General features: G+C 40.7%; 1 protein-coding gene across 1 annotated transcript; it reads left to right on the top strand.

The window, feature by feature from the left end:
* The first annotated feature begins 3,595 nt into the window (after positions 1–3,595).
* tbc1d13 (TBC1 domain family, member 13) lies at positions 3,596–19,440 on the top strand. Its single transcript, XM_080755365.1, has 12 exons — positions 3,596–3,717; positions 7,315–7,388; positions 8,830–8,870; positions 9,263–9,324; positions 9,912–10,008; positions 10,750–10,832; positions 11,424–11,583; positions 14,388–14,598; positions 15,110–15,273; positions 15,712–15,872; positions 17,499–17,556; positions 18,256–19,440. The coding sequence occupies exons 1-12, from the start codon at positions 3,695–3,697 to the stop codon at positions 18,319–18,321; spliced, it is 1,200 nt and encodes a 399-aa protein (XP_080611491.1). The 5' UTR covers positions 3,596–3,694; the 3' UTR covers positions 18,322–19,440.
* Positions 19,441–20,180: the final 740 nt, after the last annotated feature.

Genomic DNA, 20,180 nt, shown 5'->3' with positions numbered 1-20,180 from the left:
CTCCTCCTCCTCTTCTTCTTCTCCTTCTTTCTCCTGCCCTTGGTTGCTCCTCCTGGGTTGCCAGGTCTGGAGAAAGACAGCCTCGACTGGTCCCACAGTACAGTACAGTACAGTACAGTACAGTACAGTACAGTACAGTACAGTACAGTACAGTACAGTACAGTACAGTACAGTACTTGTTTTGGGGGTCCCTACCTAGTGTGCAACATATTGTTTTCTCACTCAACAGTACAAAAAAATCACACCCGTGTGAAGTGAGTGGTGCAACTCCCCCCCCCCCCCCCCTCTCTCTCTCTCTCTCTCTCTCTCTCTCTCATTAGCAGCCAACAGTGCAGCACTATCTCTCTCTCTGTGTTTCTGGCACAACAGCGCCAGAAATAAAGCCAAATGTGTGTGACACTCCCCATCTCTCGCCCCCCATTTCCTATATACCTACTGTCCTATCAATAATACACAAAGGCATAAAAAGCCCCCCACACTCTTGTCAGGATGGGGGCTCCCCACTCCCCAGTTCAAATATGATTATTTTGGCCGTTCGCGGCCTGAAACGTTTTGGAACTCTTGCAGTACAATGAGTACAGTAAAGCAGTGGTTCTCAACAGTGTAACCTTCAGATTATTTTGTGCCAGGGACCCCCATACAAGATTTGTGTTGCATTGTAAGCTTATCAGTTATTTTCATATAGCCGATGTCTATATCAGTATTGACTTATTTTGATGCTATATTACTTAATCTTTCATTTAGACAAACATATCAAACAAGGTTTTTGTTCTTTTCACAATGACATTGACATCAATCGACATCGATCGACATCGCCTCGACATCGATCGACATCGACCACATCACCACATCTTTTACAATTTCTGTGTAGTTGCAGTGCTGTTGGAGTGCAGTTCCGGTTCCATTGAAGAGTAGATAGTAGGCCTATGTCTTTTGAACACAAGGGGAGGGGTCGAGGGGAGGCATTTAAAGATTTAAACAATAAATCCACATTTTGGTTCAGTCAGTCATGGCTTGCATTGATCAGCAGGGGTCCCTGTTGCTTTAAATTCTGTGTCGAGGCTCTTTCCTTATTTTATTATGGTTAAAAACTTTTCTTTTTTTTTCTGATTAAAAGTGGCATAAGGGAGTTTCAGTTCAGCCAGATATATAACAATGTAGTAATTGTCTAAACAAAATGTGTGTGAATTAGCAAGGGTGTTTTTGACTGGGCTACTTTTCACTTTTCACTTTTATGTATATTCACTTCCTCAGATATATTTGGAGCCATTAATCTACTTTTTAATATAAAACCTTGAATCTTGACCGATACCTTCATCATGATTCTAGTCTAAATGCAGAAAAGCCCAATCAATGGCTTTCTGTTCCACACTGCAGCAAAAATCACTCACTCACATAACACAACTGTAATCACAGTAGTCAGCTTTTTTATTTCAATCCAAACAAATAAGGACACAAAAATAAGCACAAGCATTAGGCTACATATTAAATACAGTACAAAGTACAATTAGGCTAAAGACCTCTCCTGGCTGCAGATGTGGAAAGTAGCTAATTATTTACTCAAGCATACATTACTTAACATTTACTTTACTTACTTTATAGTATTACCATACTAAATACTTAATGTCAGGGGAAAATAACAAAATATTTTACTTTTTACCGCTCTATAATTATTTGGCAGCATATATTTGCAGATTTAGATTATCATGCAACTCATTGTGAGCTTGTAGCTCTGCTTTTTTCTTCCATATGGATATGGTACGAAACTCAGTCATTTGAGAGATTTGGAATAGAGCCAAAGCCACTGCTCCTTTATGTAGAAAATAGCCAGTTGACATTATGGTTCAAGCCTGAGAATGTGTCGCGGGTTCAAATCCCGATCCCAGACGAGCTTTGCTGCGGGTCACTCCCCATCTCTCTCCCCGTTTCCTATCAGTCTACTGTTCTATCAATAAAGGCATGAAAAAGCCCCCAAATAAATCTTAAGAAAAAAGGATGCCTCCTATACAGCTAGTCTAGCTTGAGGAGGCCATGGGGCAGACTATGGACCAAGTGAGGTGATTGCTATATGAATATGATTCAATCATTTACACTTCTTACACACAGGGTTCTCAGTTGATTAAATCTGGTTGTTGATCAAAACTGAGATAGCCAAATAGCAGAATGCAGAAATAACAATGCCCTATAATTTACTTGAATATGAAAGCTTAAAGCAAATTAAATATTACGTTATTAGTTTACGGCTGCCCCCCGTGACCTGACTCCAGATAGATGGATGATGGACCATATAAATTAGTTAAAATAAATTCGTATTCATTAAAGTTATTCCTGGGCCGAAGCTTTAATGATATTTTATTAATCAAACCAATACCTACAATTGTATTGCATATTCTTTCCAGGGTGACCATGTACAAGAGCAACAGCTCTTGCAAACATTTCAACATAATTAACACAGGCCTGCATGATATGTTTTGCCTTAATTCATTGTGCATGTGGTTCAGAAATCTTTTTAAAATGTTAATTAATTTAGAATGTAACAATAAAATGACCAAATAAACAAACAAGTGTCATCATGGGCATCTTCTGTGTGTGGGACCATGGCGTATATAGGGCATTTTTGAGGGGCACTATATAGCCACTCCGTCTGGCTTTTGAAATTATGTCATATGGCAGCCAAGTCTATGGACTTTTAATGTCCGTTTACAGCAGTAAACACTGAGACACCCCGTCAATTCAGTGTGATTTTATTTGTCCTTATAAATGGTAAATGGTGCTCATTTAGATGCATGCATTACTAATTCACCCATTCATACACCGATGGGCCATATGGCGGGCGGAGGGAACCATGCATGCAAGGTGCAAAATAGGGTTCAGAGTCTTGCTCAAGGACACTTCGACTGTTCGACACCAACTCTGGGGGGCCCTGGACCTCACGGTACCCATCTAGCTGTTTTACTGGCCATATAGGCCTGCATCCCTGAGCCACTGCCGCCCCTGATTGAAGTATTCAAACAATTCAATCCCTCACTCAACCATTCAAAATTCTTGGTAGCCTATGTCGTTTGGTATGTAGTTTGGTATGTAGTTTGTCAGGAAGAATAATTCACTAGAAATGATGCATTGGTATGTTTCCAGGAAGAAAAATACCATGAATACCAATATGACTGAAGTAGTGCCATATGATGTAAAAAGAAAGAAAAAATGAAAAAGAAAATCTAGGGAAAAAATACTCCCCGTGCACCCACAGAGGAGAAACATAGGGTAGGTTTTTAATGTATCCTTTAACATAGTCCTAGAAATAAACCGCTGCATTATGAATAGGGGTTCAGCCCATCAAAACGCCATGGCACTATTTCATCCTTAAATATTTTTTTCTAGTTCATCGATCCGACTTGTTTAGATTTCCTGACAGAAAGTTAACGAAGCCTCACCTTCCTAACTAAAGGAAACACAAGAACCCCCTGTTCTACACCGACTAGGGCAACTTCCGGACCGGCCTACTAAAATGACGTCATCCCGCGGCACCGACCAATAACATGCCTCCAAACTGTCCGTGGGCGGGTGTTGGTGGCGCGCCAATGGAATCACGCAGCGAGAGAACTCAGTGAAGACGGAAGAACTGAAGCCATACTATTATTATTGTGACTGTGTGTGTAGTACTGTACAATAAAACCATTAAAGAAGACACGCAACAATGTCGACTTCCTACAGAAACAGGTGAGGCGTAACAGTGTTTCCAAATGCAATCGGTTGATCGCATTGGAAATCGATGATCGATCTGTGAGTGCATGTCTGATCGATGCTGACGGTTCACATTTAGCAGCAGATAGACAGTAGCCTCGGTACCAGAAGCCGTTGAGATGCGTGTAAATAAACTACAATGGTTTGGCAGGATCGTGCAGTGCGCGTGATCATCACTGAGATCGCAACCGATGATGATGGATGGGCATATGTTTCGGACAGAATCAATGTCTATGTGAGGTGTGCGCCCACAGACAATAAGCTAAATCATAATGAACAGTTAACAGTTAATTATAAATAGAGAATCGAGCAAATCACGAGTTTTGCGGTTAACTATTAACTGGGTAAAACTTAAAAGCTCAATTAAAAGCCTACACGCCCACCCTGTAGCCAGATGTATTCTAAAATCGAATTCCGCTGCCAGTAAAAATGAGACCCGTATAAAGGGTACAATTTAGTTCCTGTTCTATCAATCTTTTAGCTGGGCAGTGGGGAGTGGGGACCCCTTGAAACCCTCTCATGGACTCCTGGCTGGGGAACCCCCATAAGATACTTTGATGACCACCATATATTTTCTTCAACAATAGAAAACTGTCGGTGTCATTGTCAAATATAGGCAGACACTTTTTTGGGGTGGCTTTTCCTGTTTTTCCTTTAACATGTCAAATAACCGCAGGGGACAATTAAGGTGTAAACGCATCCATGAAAAAAAAAAAGATCCAACAGCTTAATGTATAATATGTGTAATTTCAATATAGGCCTACCATGTGCCAAAAGAATAGGACATCTCAAGCATGTGACCAACACCTGGCTTATATTATGCTTACATCTGTGATTTTCAAACTTGTTATATCATTATTATTATTATGTAATTTTAAAGGACCCCAATTTGATATGCATTAGGCCATCTACACAATCTACGGTGTAAAATCATTTAAGCCTGTTATTTTAACAGTACAAAATCTACAAATGGAACCAAATGGGTTCCATTTCTACAGACCGTAGGGGTCCATTTGGTTCCTGGTTCCTAACTATCAATCTTTGGCTGCATGGGGACCCCTTGGAACCCTCTCAAGGACTCCTGGGGGGCCATAACATAACCGTGAAGAACCACCATATATTTTCTTCAACATTAGAAAACTGTCATTATCAAATAGGCGGGGTTCCTCCCCTCTGCAAATCAGTGTAAATCAAGTTAGTCCACGATGAGTAACTAACTGTTGCACAAGTGCGTGACTTAAGTTATTTGCAGCTGTGCATACTAGGGCTGCTGCACGACACTAGGAAAACATGCAATGTGTGATAACATTGTTGAATATTGTGATGACGATAATATGACTCGTGATAACACAACGTTTTAATGTTTTCGGCCTTAGGTATGCTGCCTGCCATCATAGAAACTAGAGTGAATGGCCTACTGTATGGATGCACTCTGATATAACTACCGTATAAACAAAGAATTGTGTTTTCCATTCTGACGACATGGTTTTAGGGAAAACATGGCGCCTTGCTACAGCTGCTATTGACACTGACTATACTATTACTTAGCAATACAGTTTCTCACTGCTACCCTTAAAACAGTTTATTCCAGTCCAAACAAAAACAACTTCAACGCCACTTATTGTTAATGGTCTAAACCATATCAAATAATGTCTGTCAGTCAACAGACAAAAAGCATAATGTCCTCAGGTGGTCTCACCATCTATTCTGTGGGGAGAGGATGCTGCTCTTGAAAGGGGGCTCATTTAGTGCATGCCATGGGTTCTATTTATTAAAAAAAAAAAAGGATCTAATTGATTCACATAAGTCACTACAATTAAATGTCTAAATACTAAATAGCGGAATTTCTGAGAAGAGAGTTGTTGGCAAATAAATCATGCCTTATTCGCCATAGCTACAAGGCCTCCCTATGTGAATCTATAATGGCCAGTATTTGTCCAGATTATGAACACTGTCTGGTGTTCAGTGGTTGCTCATTGCAACTGACAATGGGGATAATGGTTGTACAAGGAGTTGCACTGGGGTGGACTGGCCTAAAAGATGGACTATACTGTCTGGGTGCGTGTGTTTATGTTCTTGTATGGTGACTCCTTAGGCCTGTCACAATAATTACATAATCATCTACATAATATCTCTGTGTCATAATTGCAATTATTTTATCAGAATCGTTTCCAATCATAGGTATATATATTTTTCATATGTTTAAAAAAGAAATAGTCAACATAGCTGATCTACAAGCTCACAACGCATCACATAACGATACGTTGTGAGCTTGTAGATTAGCTATTTTCGAAAAGCTTTTAAAGTATAGCATTATTAAATGTAAGGCCTGTTTTGTTCATCGTACCTTTGATTATTGCTACTGGTCATTGTCAGCCATTTATTTGTCATAGCCTGAGCCCTAATCGAGACCAAAGACCAAAATCACTAAATTAATGATATCTCTCTCAGAAGTGAGCGGCCGGCCATCTAACTCGTGATACATGCAAACACGGACGGTACAGAACACAGGGGTGTCACCTGTACAACGACAATCCACTTTGCAAAGAGCTGTGACGTGATTGCACAAATAATAATACAATATTTACGGAAAAATAGAATTCTTACAGAATAATTACAATAGAAATGAATTAATTAATTACCCGTTCAATGAGTATTGTCTCTGAGTTGCCTTGCCTCGCCAAAGAGATATTTCCTTTTGTTTATATATTCTTTTCTTCTTTTTAATCATGATAAAAAAATAAAATGTGGTGATGTCATTTAAAGTCCTTACGCTCAAGCATTATGTCGTCCTTTTAGGTGACATCTCTCATGAGTTCAACTCCTGAAGTTGAGTCATCATGAATGATATGCAGATATACTGCTCATATACAGCAACATTATTTGATAGTTAGCAGTGTTGCCATGTTTGCTTATTACAAGCGACTTTGAGCTTGTTTTTTGGTGAAGTTGCTTATAAATATTGTTAGTTGCAGCCAGGTCGCAAGTGTAATTGCTTATTTGGGCATGCTTGCATATTTTTTTAATTATTATTATTGTTTAAACAATAATTAAGGACCATGCACCTCATTAAATGTTTCAAGCATAATTTCCCTTTTTCTTATCAAGATTTATTTTTAAATAGCCGATCTACAAGCTCACAATGCGTCACATTGCTATGAGTTGTGAGCTTGTAGATCGGCTATTTTCAAAGTGTGGCCTAGTCGCTTCTTTTGGGCTTGTTTTCATAGACCTGGTTGCTTATTTCTCACGCAAAGTCTGGCGACACTGGTTTGAACTGCTCGGTTCAGTGTTTGCTTGTCTTTCAAGTGTCTCAACTCTCAGGCTTGACTGTCATGTGACAACAAGTGACAGTGGCTGTGTACTGTACATCATGCGACAGCATCTGCCGTGTGACAAACAGCCCTTTGAATACACATAAAACTGATCTAATTTATCGCCTGTGTCGGGAAGAAACCTCGCATCTCCATATTTCAACTTTTGTAGGTTTCTTTTCTTCCAATAATTTTGACGAAGCATAGTAATGTGAATTAGTGCCAGAAAACAACAAACGCACTTTGTTTTCCTTTTCAGGATACAAGAATTCAAAGTGGCCTTGAGTGAAGAAGACATCAACCTGGAGACTCTCCGTCAGCTATGTTTCAGTGGTGAGTTAGGCCTGTCACAATTAGCACATAATGAGCTAAAGAGATACTATAGAACGGTTACAATAATAATAATTGAAGCACCAATTATAGCAAAAATGAGGGAGTTGGTGGCCGTTGGGTCAGTTCAAAATAATATAGAATTCTGAAGAATTCAGTAAATAAGTTTAGCTGAAATGTATTTACGCCAAAACTAAATATAACTGTGAATAACAAAATACACACTCAAAATAAAATAGAACAGTCCTCGGTAAATCAATTGGTGTCCTGGCACTGCACATAAACGAAACACAAATCACAAATCACAAACCAGTCTATGCCGTGAGTATGGTAAATTAGTCACCTCTTACCACCCTTTTATCTCTTTTGCATTGTTTGTCATTTAATGGAAAGTCTTGATCGAAGAAATCCAATAACCCACAATAGAAAAGTTCAGTTAATCCAGTGGTAGTGGTATCCAATAAGATCCAATAGAAACAAATTATGCAGAGACTTGGGAAATAATCCTCCTGCTCCTCCAGTTGTGTCTCTCTGCTCACATTCATCCTGGACTACCAGAGCCACACTCCCCAGGTGCCACAAACATGCAAATCAGTCAGTCTAGTCTGATAGGTGAGTCTTGGGTTGGGCGGGGTTTCTCAATCATTGCTAGACCCATACCATGAACATGGCTTATAGAACATAGATCAGCAGATGAATAGAAAATTCACGGTGGATACTACACCATTCTCACGTCTGAGGGTGACTTACCAGAAATCAAAGCTTGCGTATATGTATTTAGAATAATAACACAACATTGCATGGATGCACCTGGGACGTATCCTCAATGTATCCCAAGGTCATCTGGGTTTCGGGTCTCTCGAACATCATACCCCTCACTCAGGCGACCCAGCCGGGGTGATCACGTCCCGACTAACGACCCAGTAGCTACCCTCGATCAGTCCCATTAGGGAAAGACCAAGGCCACACAATCTGCTGGAACTACTCCAGAACTACTCTGCCAGGGCTGGGAAGGACTAGGAAGGACTAGGCTCTGTGGGTTGACTCCTATACGGGCCTCTCCTACGTCTCACCAGGTCCACTCCTGCTCTCACCAGGTCCAGGACCTGTGCGTTGCACCAGAGTCCCAGCTGAAAATAGACACTTTATATTAAATAATCACTTTATTTACACCTGGGTGTAAATGTCCTTAGTGAATTGGGTAATTAGTACCATAGCAGCAGATCGATAATGTCGATCACATGATAACATGATATGTTATGGACTTGGTTAAGGTGTGCGAAAAACTAAATAAAAGCCACTGCTGTTGTACATCATGGGATCAACTCTTCATTTCTGTTTCAATATTCGAAAAAAGGTTGTCAATAATTCATGCAGATACAGTATACATTTGATATACAGTATATTTTAAACCATATTGTCCGCTTTCTGTCTGTCTACTCAGGAATCCCATTTGAAGGAGGCATCCGTGCACTTTGCTGGAAAGTGAGTAAAACCTTCAGGTGTTGTGTAGATGTTTGAATGAATCCCAGATAAAGAGCTCCACTCTGAAGCAGCCAGTGCAGGACAGACTGATAACAGCAGCTACAAATAAGTTGTACATATAGCTTGCTGCTTAGCAGAAATGGAAATGAAAAAATAAGCTCTCCAGATATTTTAAAATATATTTTCGTGAACGGAAATGGCAGCTTCCTTACTTGTATTTCGGGAGGTGTAGTTCCAGACTCTATATAGCATTCAGAGATTGTGGAATAGTTGTCTGGCTACGTGAGACTAACGTAGTGGTAATAGTTGGTCATAAACCTTGATGAAGTGTATGTTGAAATGACAGAGCTGTGAATAGTGCATTTTATCCTAATTGATGCTTTGTCTTTCAGATTCTACTTAATTATCTACCTGTTGATCAGAAGGCCTGGGATTCTTTCCTCACAAAACAGAGGTGCATACACACACACACACACACACACACACACACACACACACACACACACACACACACACACACACACACACACACACACACACACACACACACACACACACACACACACACACACACACACACACACACACACACACACACACACACACTCTCTCTCTCTCTTACGAAGCAGAGGTAATGAGGAGGACAGTGTTCACTGGAAATGATGGACTCAATAAGGATAAGAATCTCACCACATGATTCAATTTATTGTTTGAAATTTAATTTATTAGTGTGGTTGCCTAACAGGGTAACCAGATTATAGTTATTGCCAACTTTATTTATAGAGAAAACCCAAAACGTTTTTTTATTTTTTTTATTAAATTATTCCGCCCCTTGTAACGTCACGTGGATCAATACATCACCATGTAGCACACTTCTCTAGTTTTTTATTTCTCTAATTTTCTAGTTGATTTTATTTCACAATATTTTGTCCAGTATTTACAATTAGATTGTTTAATATTGAATAATAATAATAATACATCATTAATATTTTGAATACCATTTGCAAGAGTTGATAATATTGCACTGGTACTGCATTACAGGGAGGTGTATTCCCAGTTCCTCAAAGAGATGATCATTCAGCCTGGCGTTAAGGCCAACCTGGGCCTTAACCGAGAGGACGTCACCATGGAGGACCATGTAAGTCATTGATTCTCAAAGTGGGGTTTGGGGACCCCCAGGGGTTCATGAGGGGGTTACAGGGGGTCCCCAGATACATGATATATAGTTAGGAACCAAAAAGACCTTTATGTGGTTATAAGAGTGTACAAATGGGTCCATTTGGTTCCATTTGTACACTCTCAGAGTTATGGTGTTCTGTGATCTAATGCATGGGGTTCTCCAGGGACAGTGGGACACCCATGGCCATATGGGTCAGCTATATCAGCTATTTTCAAAACATCTTGAAACATTCTTTGAAAATGTCTGAATAAGTTTGAAATTGTTAACACCACAAATATTGCATGGGGATTTTGGCACAAAATATTTTCAGATGGGGGCCAAATACATTAATTTAGGGGTCCTTGACATGAAAAGTTTGAGAACCACTGATGTAAGTCACACACTTTGACTTAAGAACTTAAGATCAGTGTCGGGTCAGTCAGCGTACAATCAGTGCACTTTGCCACACAAAAGCATCAAAAGTTGCAGATCGGGACGTGTTTTGAGCTTGTTTCTGATGCTTTTGAGTTTAATAATAACGATAATAATAAAATAAAGTTACAGAAAACCGGCCTCAGGCCTAAATGGGTTAAATAAATGTAAGGTCTGGCGACTGGCGGTCATGTGAGTTACAGTATGTGTATGTCGGTCATCCAACCTGGTTTTCTTCTGTTTACAGCCTTTCAATCAGTAATTCAACCTGGTTTTCTTCTGTTTCAGCCGTTAAATCCCAACCCTGACAGCCGGTGGAATAACTACTTTAAGGATAACGAAGTTTTGCTTCAAATCGATAAAGACGTCAGGTAGGTTTTTCCCTGCCAAGATTTTAGTAATCTGGAAAGTTATAGTTGATTTCGTCGACAAAAATGTGTTTTTTCAGGCCTCGTAATGCCTGATTTTACACTTGGTTGCATGCTGAAAATTGCTGATCTACACTGCGACTCATTGTAGATCGGCTATTTTCAGAGCGCAACACAAAGATTCTACTGGATCTCTTCCCCACTAGTCTCCCTCCCTAACATTTTAGTCTAATTTTTCTTTGTTGACGAAATTGTCAGTATACTATATTTAGTTTTAGTCACCATAGCTTAATTTTTATTTAGTTTTGGCAGTGGAAAAAAAGGTAGTCGGACATTTTCCGTCATAGTTTGTCGATGGAATTGACACTGGTCCCCTCTGTCAGGTGAAAAGAAGCAGCTTGGACTCCTCATGCATAGAAGGAGGCATGAGGTCAGTCCGCTGCCCCCCAGGTTGGCAGAGGAAGTGTAGCGCCCAGGATTACATTAGATAATTGGCACTGGGTGAAAAGAAAACTGGGTTACAAAATCGTGGGATAATAAAATTATTAAGAAAAGGGGGAATTGACACTGGTGTTTGTGTGTGCGTGTCTTCAGAAGGTTGTATCCAGACATGGACTTCTTCCAGAGACCTACAGAGTATCCGTGTCGACTCATCCTGGACCCTAAGAACGACTATGAGACGTTGAGACGACGCGTGGAACAGACCACCCTCAAAGCACAGACCGTAAACAGGAACCGCAGCGGAGTCACCAACGTGAGTGCCTGTCTGTGTGTTTGTCATTTCGCTAGGGGTCTTCCGAACACACCAGAGGAGGGGGTGGGTCCAAGAATCCCCGGACCCCCACTCTGAGGACTGCTGATTTAGATATCCAAAGTGATTTAGATTCATTATTCTGTGCTTTTTTTGTGATTGTCGTAAATGCCAAAGCTTGTAGAATAGGCTGTCTGTTTTAAGATTAGAGCTTTTTTAATTATGTTTTTATTTTGGTCATTGTGTACAAGCACAATGAACAGCTTTACATCATGTGGTCAAGTGCATTAGATTTGTTTGTGCTCGTTTCTTACAGGTATATTTCCCATGTTCTCAATGGTGACCAAGAGCATTTCAAGTGGTCGAACTAGCATTATTTACAGAAACATCTTCCATATGGTCTCAGATATTTCATTTAAAAGCAAAACCTCAGTCTGTGATTTCCTCACCTGATTGGCACTTATGTAACGGCAGGAACAATATCACTAAAACATCACAATTAAATTTACATTTATAATTGTTTAGGAAACGGCGCTTACCAAACGCTGGACACTGTCTGGGTCCGTGTTGTGAACCACACCTTTTGCAGTGGAATGTTGCATCGCCCATTTGCTGCTGTGCAGGGCGTGTCTGCGTGCGTCTTTTTCCTCCTCTTGAAATTACGCACACAGCGCTGTCACTTACGCTGGTTGCGCCGTATGTCCCCATCTCACTGAATGTCTTTACATGCATCTGGGACAGTTCACTTGCATGACAGATCCTTATTGCTCCATCTAGTGTCAGCTCAGTTTCCCTCAGTAGCCTTTCCCTGAGTTTCTTATCCACAGTGAAAACAATTTGGTCCCGTATCATGGAGTCCCTCAGAGTACCAAAGTTGCATGTCTGAGCTTTTAGCTTCAGATCAGTGAGGAAACTATCAAAAGGCTCACGCTGTTGCTGCACTCGAGAACGAAATACATATCTCTCGTATGTCTCATTCTTCTTTGGAGAGCAATGTGCATCAAACTTCTCGAGCACTTTATCCAATTTACTTTTGTCATCCGGCTCGTCATAGACAAACGTATTGTACACTTCAATAGCTTGTGGGCCTGCCATTGTAAGAAGTAATGCTACTTTCCTTGCATCCGACTTTTCTTCCAGTCCCATAGCTGCAATATACAGCTGGAATTGCTGTTTGATACAGATACCTCCAGGTGCGGCACTATATCAATCAAGAATGCAAATTCAAAGAGTTTTCTGCAGTTGAATCAGAATTCTTTTTCATATTAAAGTCAGCTCTCACAGTGGAGCCAAGTAAGTCCATCTCTGAGTTATATGGCGCCATTTCAGATGCTAAGAATGAAAGCACGTTGTACATCAAAGAGAGATGGGAGAGGGACGCAGGAGTTGAACTCTCAGAGGAAGTATGGGGAGGGATCTGGGAGTTCCAGTCCACCTCAACTTGTTCTATGGACTGGAGAGAGCACTGTTGGAAAAATATTATTAGATATTTTAAGACCCCATACCAGGAAAAATACAAAGGGGACGATAGGCTGTGCTGGAGGCAGTGTGGGGCAAAGAAAGCCAACCACTTCCACATTTTCTGGGGGTGCCCCAAATTGGGGGTGTTTTGGAACAATATTCACAAATCACTGTGCTCAATATTTAATACTCCAATACCTTTCAACTTCACAACCATGTACCTGGGCCACATTGAATGTCTTAACCAGTCGAGATACACAAAGCTACTGCAGGTTCTCTTGGCAGCCAGCAAAAAGTCAATAACAAGAAGATGGCTATCCCCAATCACACCCACAATGGACGATTGGCATGGAATAGTCCTAGATATCTTCAAAATGGAAAAATTAACATACATGTTAAGAACTAGATTAGACAATTTCTACCAAATTTGGAACAACTGGATTGTGCATATTGCCCCCCTGAGAGCGGACTTCGTGTAATCTCACTGGTTCATTGCCTGCTGTATGATTGTATAAATATAAAATGTATAAGACACCTCTCCTCTTCTCGTGGTCGAAGACCAAAGCTATATTGTTTTTGTCCCCCTCAGCATAAATGTATATACTTTAGTTGTTTTTTTGTTTCTTATGTCTTTTTCCGCCCACTCTTTCTTTTTTTCTTTGTCCTCCTGAAATGTACCACCTGAAGTGTTACTGCCGTGCCTGTCTCTGTTTGAGTGTGGACTCGATGTCTTATATAGGAAAAAGGACTATACTATACAGAGACATTGGAGATGTTGCCACATGGAGGGGGGATGAGGGAGGGAAGAGGGGTGGGGAAAAAAATGAAAAGAAGAAAATCTTGGGAACTGCTCTTATATCGTTTGTAGAAATGCTATATGTACAATTATACTGCACTTTCCGAATAAAACAAATATTATAAAAAAAAGGAATTGCTGTTTGAAGGCATGCCAGTTGCTGTCGACATTCCCAGTCAGCTTCAAACGCTCTGGTTTATCTATATCCATGTTGTTTGCGGCAATTTCTTCTTTGCTTTATAGTTGAGTTTTTACTCCTGGTACCATGTTCTGTTTGTTGATTCAATGATGACCAAGTACTTTGACTCCAAGGCTTCTTTATTCAATCAAACAGGTATACAAATGTTTGTCCTTGACATGAACTCTATCTGATCTGACTTCCTGTCTCTGTGTGCCCTTATATGGATTTCACTACTGCCACAGACACTACAGACACTGACACCTTGTGGTTAAAGATAATAGATAATGATCATGATCATCACAGTAGTGTAGGGGCACACAGTTTCAGCCTTTCATCCACCTAGTCTCTTGTCTCCATGTCGTCTCAAAGGTCAGCTCTCCCGGCAAGTCTCTGAACCTGTATCCGTCCAACGAGTACGAGGTGCTGCCCAGCGGCTTTGAGGCTCACTGGGAGGTGGTGGAGCGCATCCTGTTCATCTACGCCAAGCTCAACCCCGGCATCGCCTACGTCCAGGGCATGAACGAGATCGTCGGGCCCATCTACTACACCTTCGCCACAGACCCCAACGACCAGTGGAAAGGTCGGTCAATGAGACGTGTCAACTGGATCACTATAAGTAACCATGTATGGCGCTCGGGTGGTGCAGAGTGCTAGTGGCAGTTCCAATGCCTGCACACCACCGCGGAGGCTGGGGTATAGGGCTGGGCGATTAATCGTTTGGAAGATGTAAAAACAAAGAATATTGGTAAATCAATTTCCCTTTAATTAGGGTAATTACGGTAAGGATCTCGCTCATTAGAGCCCTACACTGGGCAAAAGGTCCATCCCAGTCCTGCTAAAGCATAATAAGCCAGAGTCTGCCACTCGATGTGTTAATGTTAGTTTAAGGTTTGGACTTTGTTCCCAATAGGGAAAAAACAACAACATTTGAGACGATGTATTTTATCCAAAAAAAACAGCCCTAGCTAGGCTGGGGGTTGGAAATTTGGAATCCATATATGGCTTTGTCAAGCGTCTAGACCTATATGTGTGTGTGGGTGTGTGCGCCTGTGGGTGTGTGCGCATGTGTGCATGTGCGTTGCGGCTTTCAGAGCACGCTGAAGTAGACACGTTCTTCTGTTTCACCAACCTGATGTCTGAGAACCGGGACAACTTCATCAAGAGCCTGGACGACTCGCAGTGTGGCATCACGTACAAGATGGAGAGCGTCTACTCCATGCTCAAAGACAAGGACATGGAGCTCTACCTAAGACTGGTAACTACAAGATTAAAGCACTATGTTTCTGCAGTGGTGGAAAGTAACTCTTATTAAGCTCTTGTTAATACTTTTCATTGGTTCAAGTGGCAAAGTGAGTTTAACGTTGTTTAAGACAGTCAGATAGGACTTTATGCATGTATGTAATGTATGGCCTGTTCAAGGCTAGAAAGTTGTTTTTTTAACACTCAGGCATTAGTAGCCACATAACTTCCAGGTATGATGATGATGTCACGTGCATGCCCTCTATATTTATAAAACTCCCAACCTGTCCTCCCTATTTTGGACTTGTAATTATTTGAAGTTGTTGCAAAACAAATGGAAGATCTACAAGCTCACAGCACATCTCATCACGACACGTTATTATTATTATTATTATTTCTATTTCCAGCTTTTGGTGCGTGCACAAACTTTCTTATTTATATTTCCCCCCCGCAGCAGGAGCAGAACATCAAGCCTCAGTACTTCACGTTCCGCTGGCTGACCCTGCTGCTCTCTCAGGAGTTCCTGCTTCCCGAGGTCATCCGGATCTGGGACTCTCTGTTCAGCGACCAGGACCGCTTCCACTTCCTCATCCTGGTCTGCTGCGCCATGCTTGTGTGAGTAGCAGCGTGATTATAGTCAACTAAAACTATCCAGTATCCATGCTCGTGTGAGTAGCAGCGTGATTATAGTCAACTAAAACTATCCAGTATCCATGCTTGTGTGTGTGAGTAGCAGCGTGATTATAGTCAACTAAAACTATCCAGTATCCATGCTTGTGTGTGTGAGTAGCAGCGTGATTATAGTCAACTAAAACTATCCAGTATCCATGCTTGTGTGAGTAGCAGCGTGATTATAGTCAACTAAAACTAACCATGCCCGTAAAACGAAATAATGAAAACTGTTAAACTGAAATGAAAATGAGGCTTTACCAAAAGAAAAAAGATTAACTAAATTAATCATTATTGTGTGTTTGCAAAACTGACTAAAACGGCTTTAAATAGTGAAAATAGCAGATATGTGGTTACAAGCTCACACTCTTGAAGCTGGTAAAGGTGGGGGTGATTTTAATGACTTGTTTAACCAATAATAATAACACCATAATTTATCACATGTTAATAATCGAAACCTGCAAAGTAACATTTTGTCCTTATTATGGAGTCATAATTGAATATTATTTGGTGATATAAGTTTGGTGCAGTATTCTGTTCTGTCCAAACCCAAACATGCAACATACTCTGCTGCCCTCTACTGGCTGTTTGTTTCCCTGTTGTTTTCCAGCTTACTAAAGTATGATTTAGCATAGCCACCTCATAGTTACACAACTAAACTAGATAAAGTGCCCCTCTGGGCACAGGTCTCCACCAGGGCAGGTCAGGTTGTGGCCTCCTGGTGGCACTATAATAGGCCAATGTGAAAAGGGTGCCATTTCTTCTTACGCCTTTTTTTACGGCAATTGGATGATTTGAGGCATTTTGTTCCAAAAATGTGTTTTGCAAAAATCCACCTGTTGGTGGCGCTATAACAGGCCAATGTGAAAGGCGTGGGATATATTCCTCAGCATAGTAGGAAAGTCTGTGAAAGATTTCACGTAAATTCCACGCTGCATTCATGATTTGAGGCTTTTCGTTCAAAACAGGCCAATCCTGCAAACTTTGAAAGCCTACAGTATGTTAGCCAATTAGGATGGAATATGAAATATCTGACAGATCCGTCCGTCTTGAAGCGTGTAACAATTTGCGGGATTTTTGGACAGAATCTGGAGGAGTAATATAAAAGAATGTCTTTCAAAAGTCGGCCTCCTGGTGGCGCTATAACAGGCCGTTCTGGAAAATGTGGTTCATCGTTGGTATCCAGGGAGTGTGTGTGCAAAATTTGGCATCGACCGGGTTAACGGTAACGGAGATTAGATGTACACACACGGACGGACACACACACACACACACACACACACTCATAGTTACACAACTAAACAACACATAAGGTGTTTCTTTGTTTGTTGTTGGTAAATGAATGCCTTGATTAATGCCATACTTTGTTGTAAAAAAGGGCTGAAAAGTGACACTTGTTTTGATTTCCACTCGATAACATAGCGATATGAGAGACATGATGTATGGTTTACTTGTAGACATTATGAATAGACCTCAAATAACTCCTTACAGAGATATTTTACAAAGTTGAAAAAAGCTGTATGAGATGAATGTTTTTGACAGGAATACAATGGTTTGTCTCCTTTCTTGCAGACTAATTCGTGATCTTTTGTTGGCGGGCGACTTCACAGTCAATATGAGATTACTGCAGGTAAGATGTTTTTTTAAGGGACCAAGAAGTCACGAAGTGACTTTGGTCACTTTTGTGGGTTTTTTTCTTCTCCTTCCGCCAAAAATAGCTGTTCTGGCTGAACCGTGCAGTCGGTTTTCGCGAAACGCGGTAATCTGGTAGAGGGCCATGCCAAACGGTGACTATGTGAAGCCCATGATGATTGGCCAAATGGTGGCGAACACATGTGTCCCTTTGATCAGTAAGTTCCGCCCTCGGATATTCTGCCACTTTGAGCAGTTTAAAAAACGCTTATACCTGATTTTCTGCCTGGTTTTTTGAGCAATTTGCATGAAATGTTCATAGTCTGTGTAGCTCAGTCAGTAGAGCCATTGCTTTTGGACCACAAGGTTGTGTGTTCAAATCCGGGTACTGACAACTCAGCTCGTCGTCTTATTTGTGAATATTGTTCTTATTGCGTATTGTCCTCTTTCTCGGTATAAATGATGCTTCTTCTGAAATTAGCATATGTACAATCTCAGTCAGTATTTGAAAGTATAATGGTTATGGGCTATTCTGAATATTGGTACCAGCAATTATTAGTTAAGTTATTTGTAATATCTTCCCTGTGCGTTTTATTTACAGTATATGTATCCCCAAAACACAATTAAATCATTCATCACAATTATTTGCGTGACTGTCCAGATCACGAAATGATTCACGGTTATTTCTTTCCCCCAGGATTACCCCATCTCGGATGTACACACGATCTTAACCAAGGCCAAGGAACTTCAGGGGGAGTCCTAACCATTTCACCGTGGCGTTCAGCGGACGCACCGCCACTGACAAAAGATATTGGGACAGAATTGTTGGCAAAAGCCCTGCGTACTTTCTTTTTTTTTTTGCTCGTTGTCATTTGTTTGAATTGTGGAGTGTCGTCACCATGGAAACTGATGAGATGTCCTCTCATGGCTCAAAGCATTATGAGTAGTGTGATGCATTGTGGGTAACGTGATGTGCGGACCCTCCTCATCTCACGGCCATCATCTCTCCCATGGAGACTGTTTTTTATGCTCAACGCTATATCGATGTATATCCTAAATCAGTGGTTTTCAACCTTTTTCAAATCAAGGTCCATTATTTATTTGGCATTTGAGATTTAGCCTCTGACCCAAAAACGAAAGGATATTTTGTTGTTTCATAAGATTTTGTTCCACAATTCCATTCTGTATTGATGTAGTACCATAGGAGAGATAACAGGCAAACGTTGATCAAAATAACAATTCTTCTACATTCTATAATTGTGCAGAATGTGCGTGTGTGTGTGTGTGTGTGGTCTCTGCATTGTCAGATGTAAGAAGGGGGGCTCCAAGGAGGAAAGAGGTTTGAGAACCGCTGAATTAAATGGCATAAATCCAACCAATTATGGACTCGACAAACATCAATTACGTTGAGCAATACTGCATGTATGTATGTTTGTTTTTACGATTTTCTTTTTTATATATATATATTAGGGTGTACCTGCATATTTTTATGTCTGGATTTTTTTGTATTGCCTTATCTTGTTAATAATGTGTAACAGAGGAGACTTATGGGTAATTTTCCTTTACTGTTAAAGGTAGTGTAAGTGAAAGGGTTTTTTCTTAAAAAGGTAAAGCTCCATTATATATTGTGATTAGTAAGCATTGCTATAGAGTGTTTGTCCAGTAACAGGAATCTCCCACATGTCAGCTTTTTCATAAATGGAAAAATACACTTTCAGGTGGGTTGCCAATTTCATCCAATCAGGAGAGAGTATCCTCTTATCAGCATCAATAGATGTTGCCATTATGTTAATGCCATGCCACCCTGTTGCCACCATGTTAATGCCATGCCACCCTGTTGCCACCATGTTAATGCCATGCCACTGTTGCCACCTAGATACCTAGATGCCTCTGCAGTTCATAGGAGCGACCTATATCGCACGGTACGGCGGGAAATGCGGAAGGCAGGTTGCCACTCATGTAACTACTGGCCAATCACAGCGTGTGTTTTCCGGGACTTAACAATTCACAGGAGATTTATTGGCATGAGAAAACAAACGTTTACATTGCCTTTGATTGGCCTACCGAACATCCCCTTCTGTGATGCGCGTGGAAGCTTGGCAAGCTTCCGTGTGCGTCACAGAAGCTAGCCTCCTCACGATACAGACGCCCCAGAGCCACCCTGGTTTTTCAATGCAAAATGCCAACATGGCCGCCATATAGTCTATTGTGTAGTGTTCTGGTTTTGATTGATCAAATCTACTTAGTTTCATCACTTTGAATATCACTTGACCCTGTATCCTGCCCTGAAATGCATTTTCTGTTTACTACAGAGCTGTAGAGACAGGGAGCCACCTGTTACTGAACATACACTTGTCTTGTCTATAGAAATGATCACAATATAGAGCTATTTAACAAAATAAAATCACTTACTGCACCTTTAAATCAAAATAAATCACACCATGGGCCTTTTTTTATAATATTGTGAATAATCAACTAACTGTACACTAAATGAAAGTGAACTGTGTAATGTTTAAACAGTGTTATTGCATTTCAAGGCTGTGAAAGCTCCCGGGCCATTTCACAATGTTGTTGGAAGTTAAATGAAGAATGATCATGAATGAAGGAGAGCTGAGATAATGT

The sequence above is a fragment of the Protomyctophum bolini genome (assembly GCF_963924005.1).
Source record: "Protomyctophum bolini genome assembly, chromosome: 22".
In the NCBI taxonomy this organism is placed as follows: domain Eukaryota; kingdom Metazoa; phylum Chordata; class Actinopteri; order Myctophiformes; family Myctophidae; genus Protomyctophum; species Protomyctophum bolini.
The sequence above is the reverse complement of the archived record's forward strand: the minus strand, read 5'-3'. Positions and strand labels throughout refer to the sequence as shown.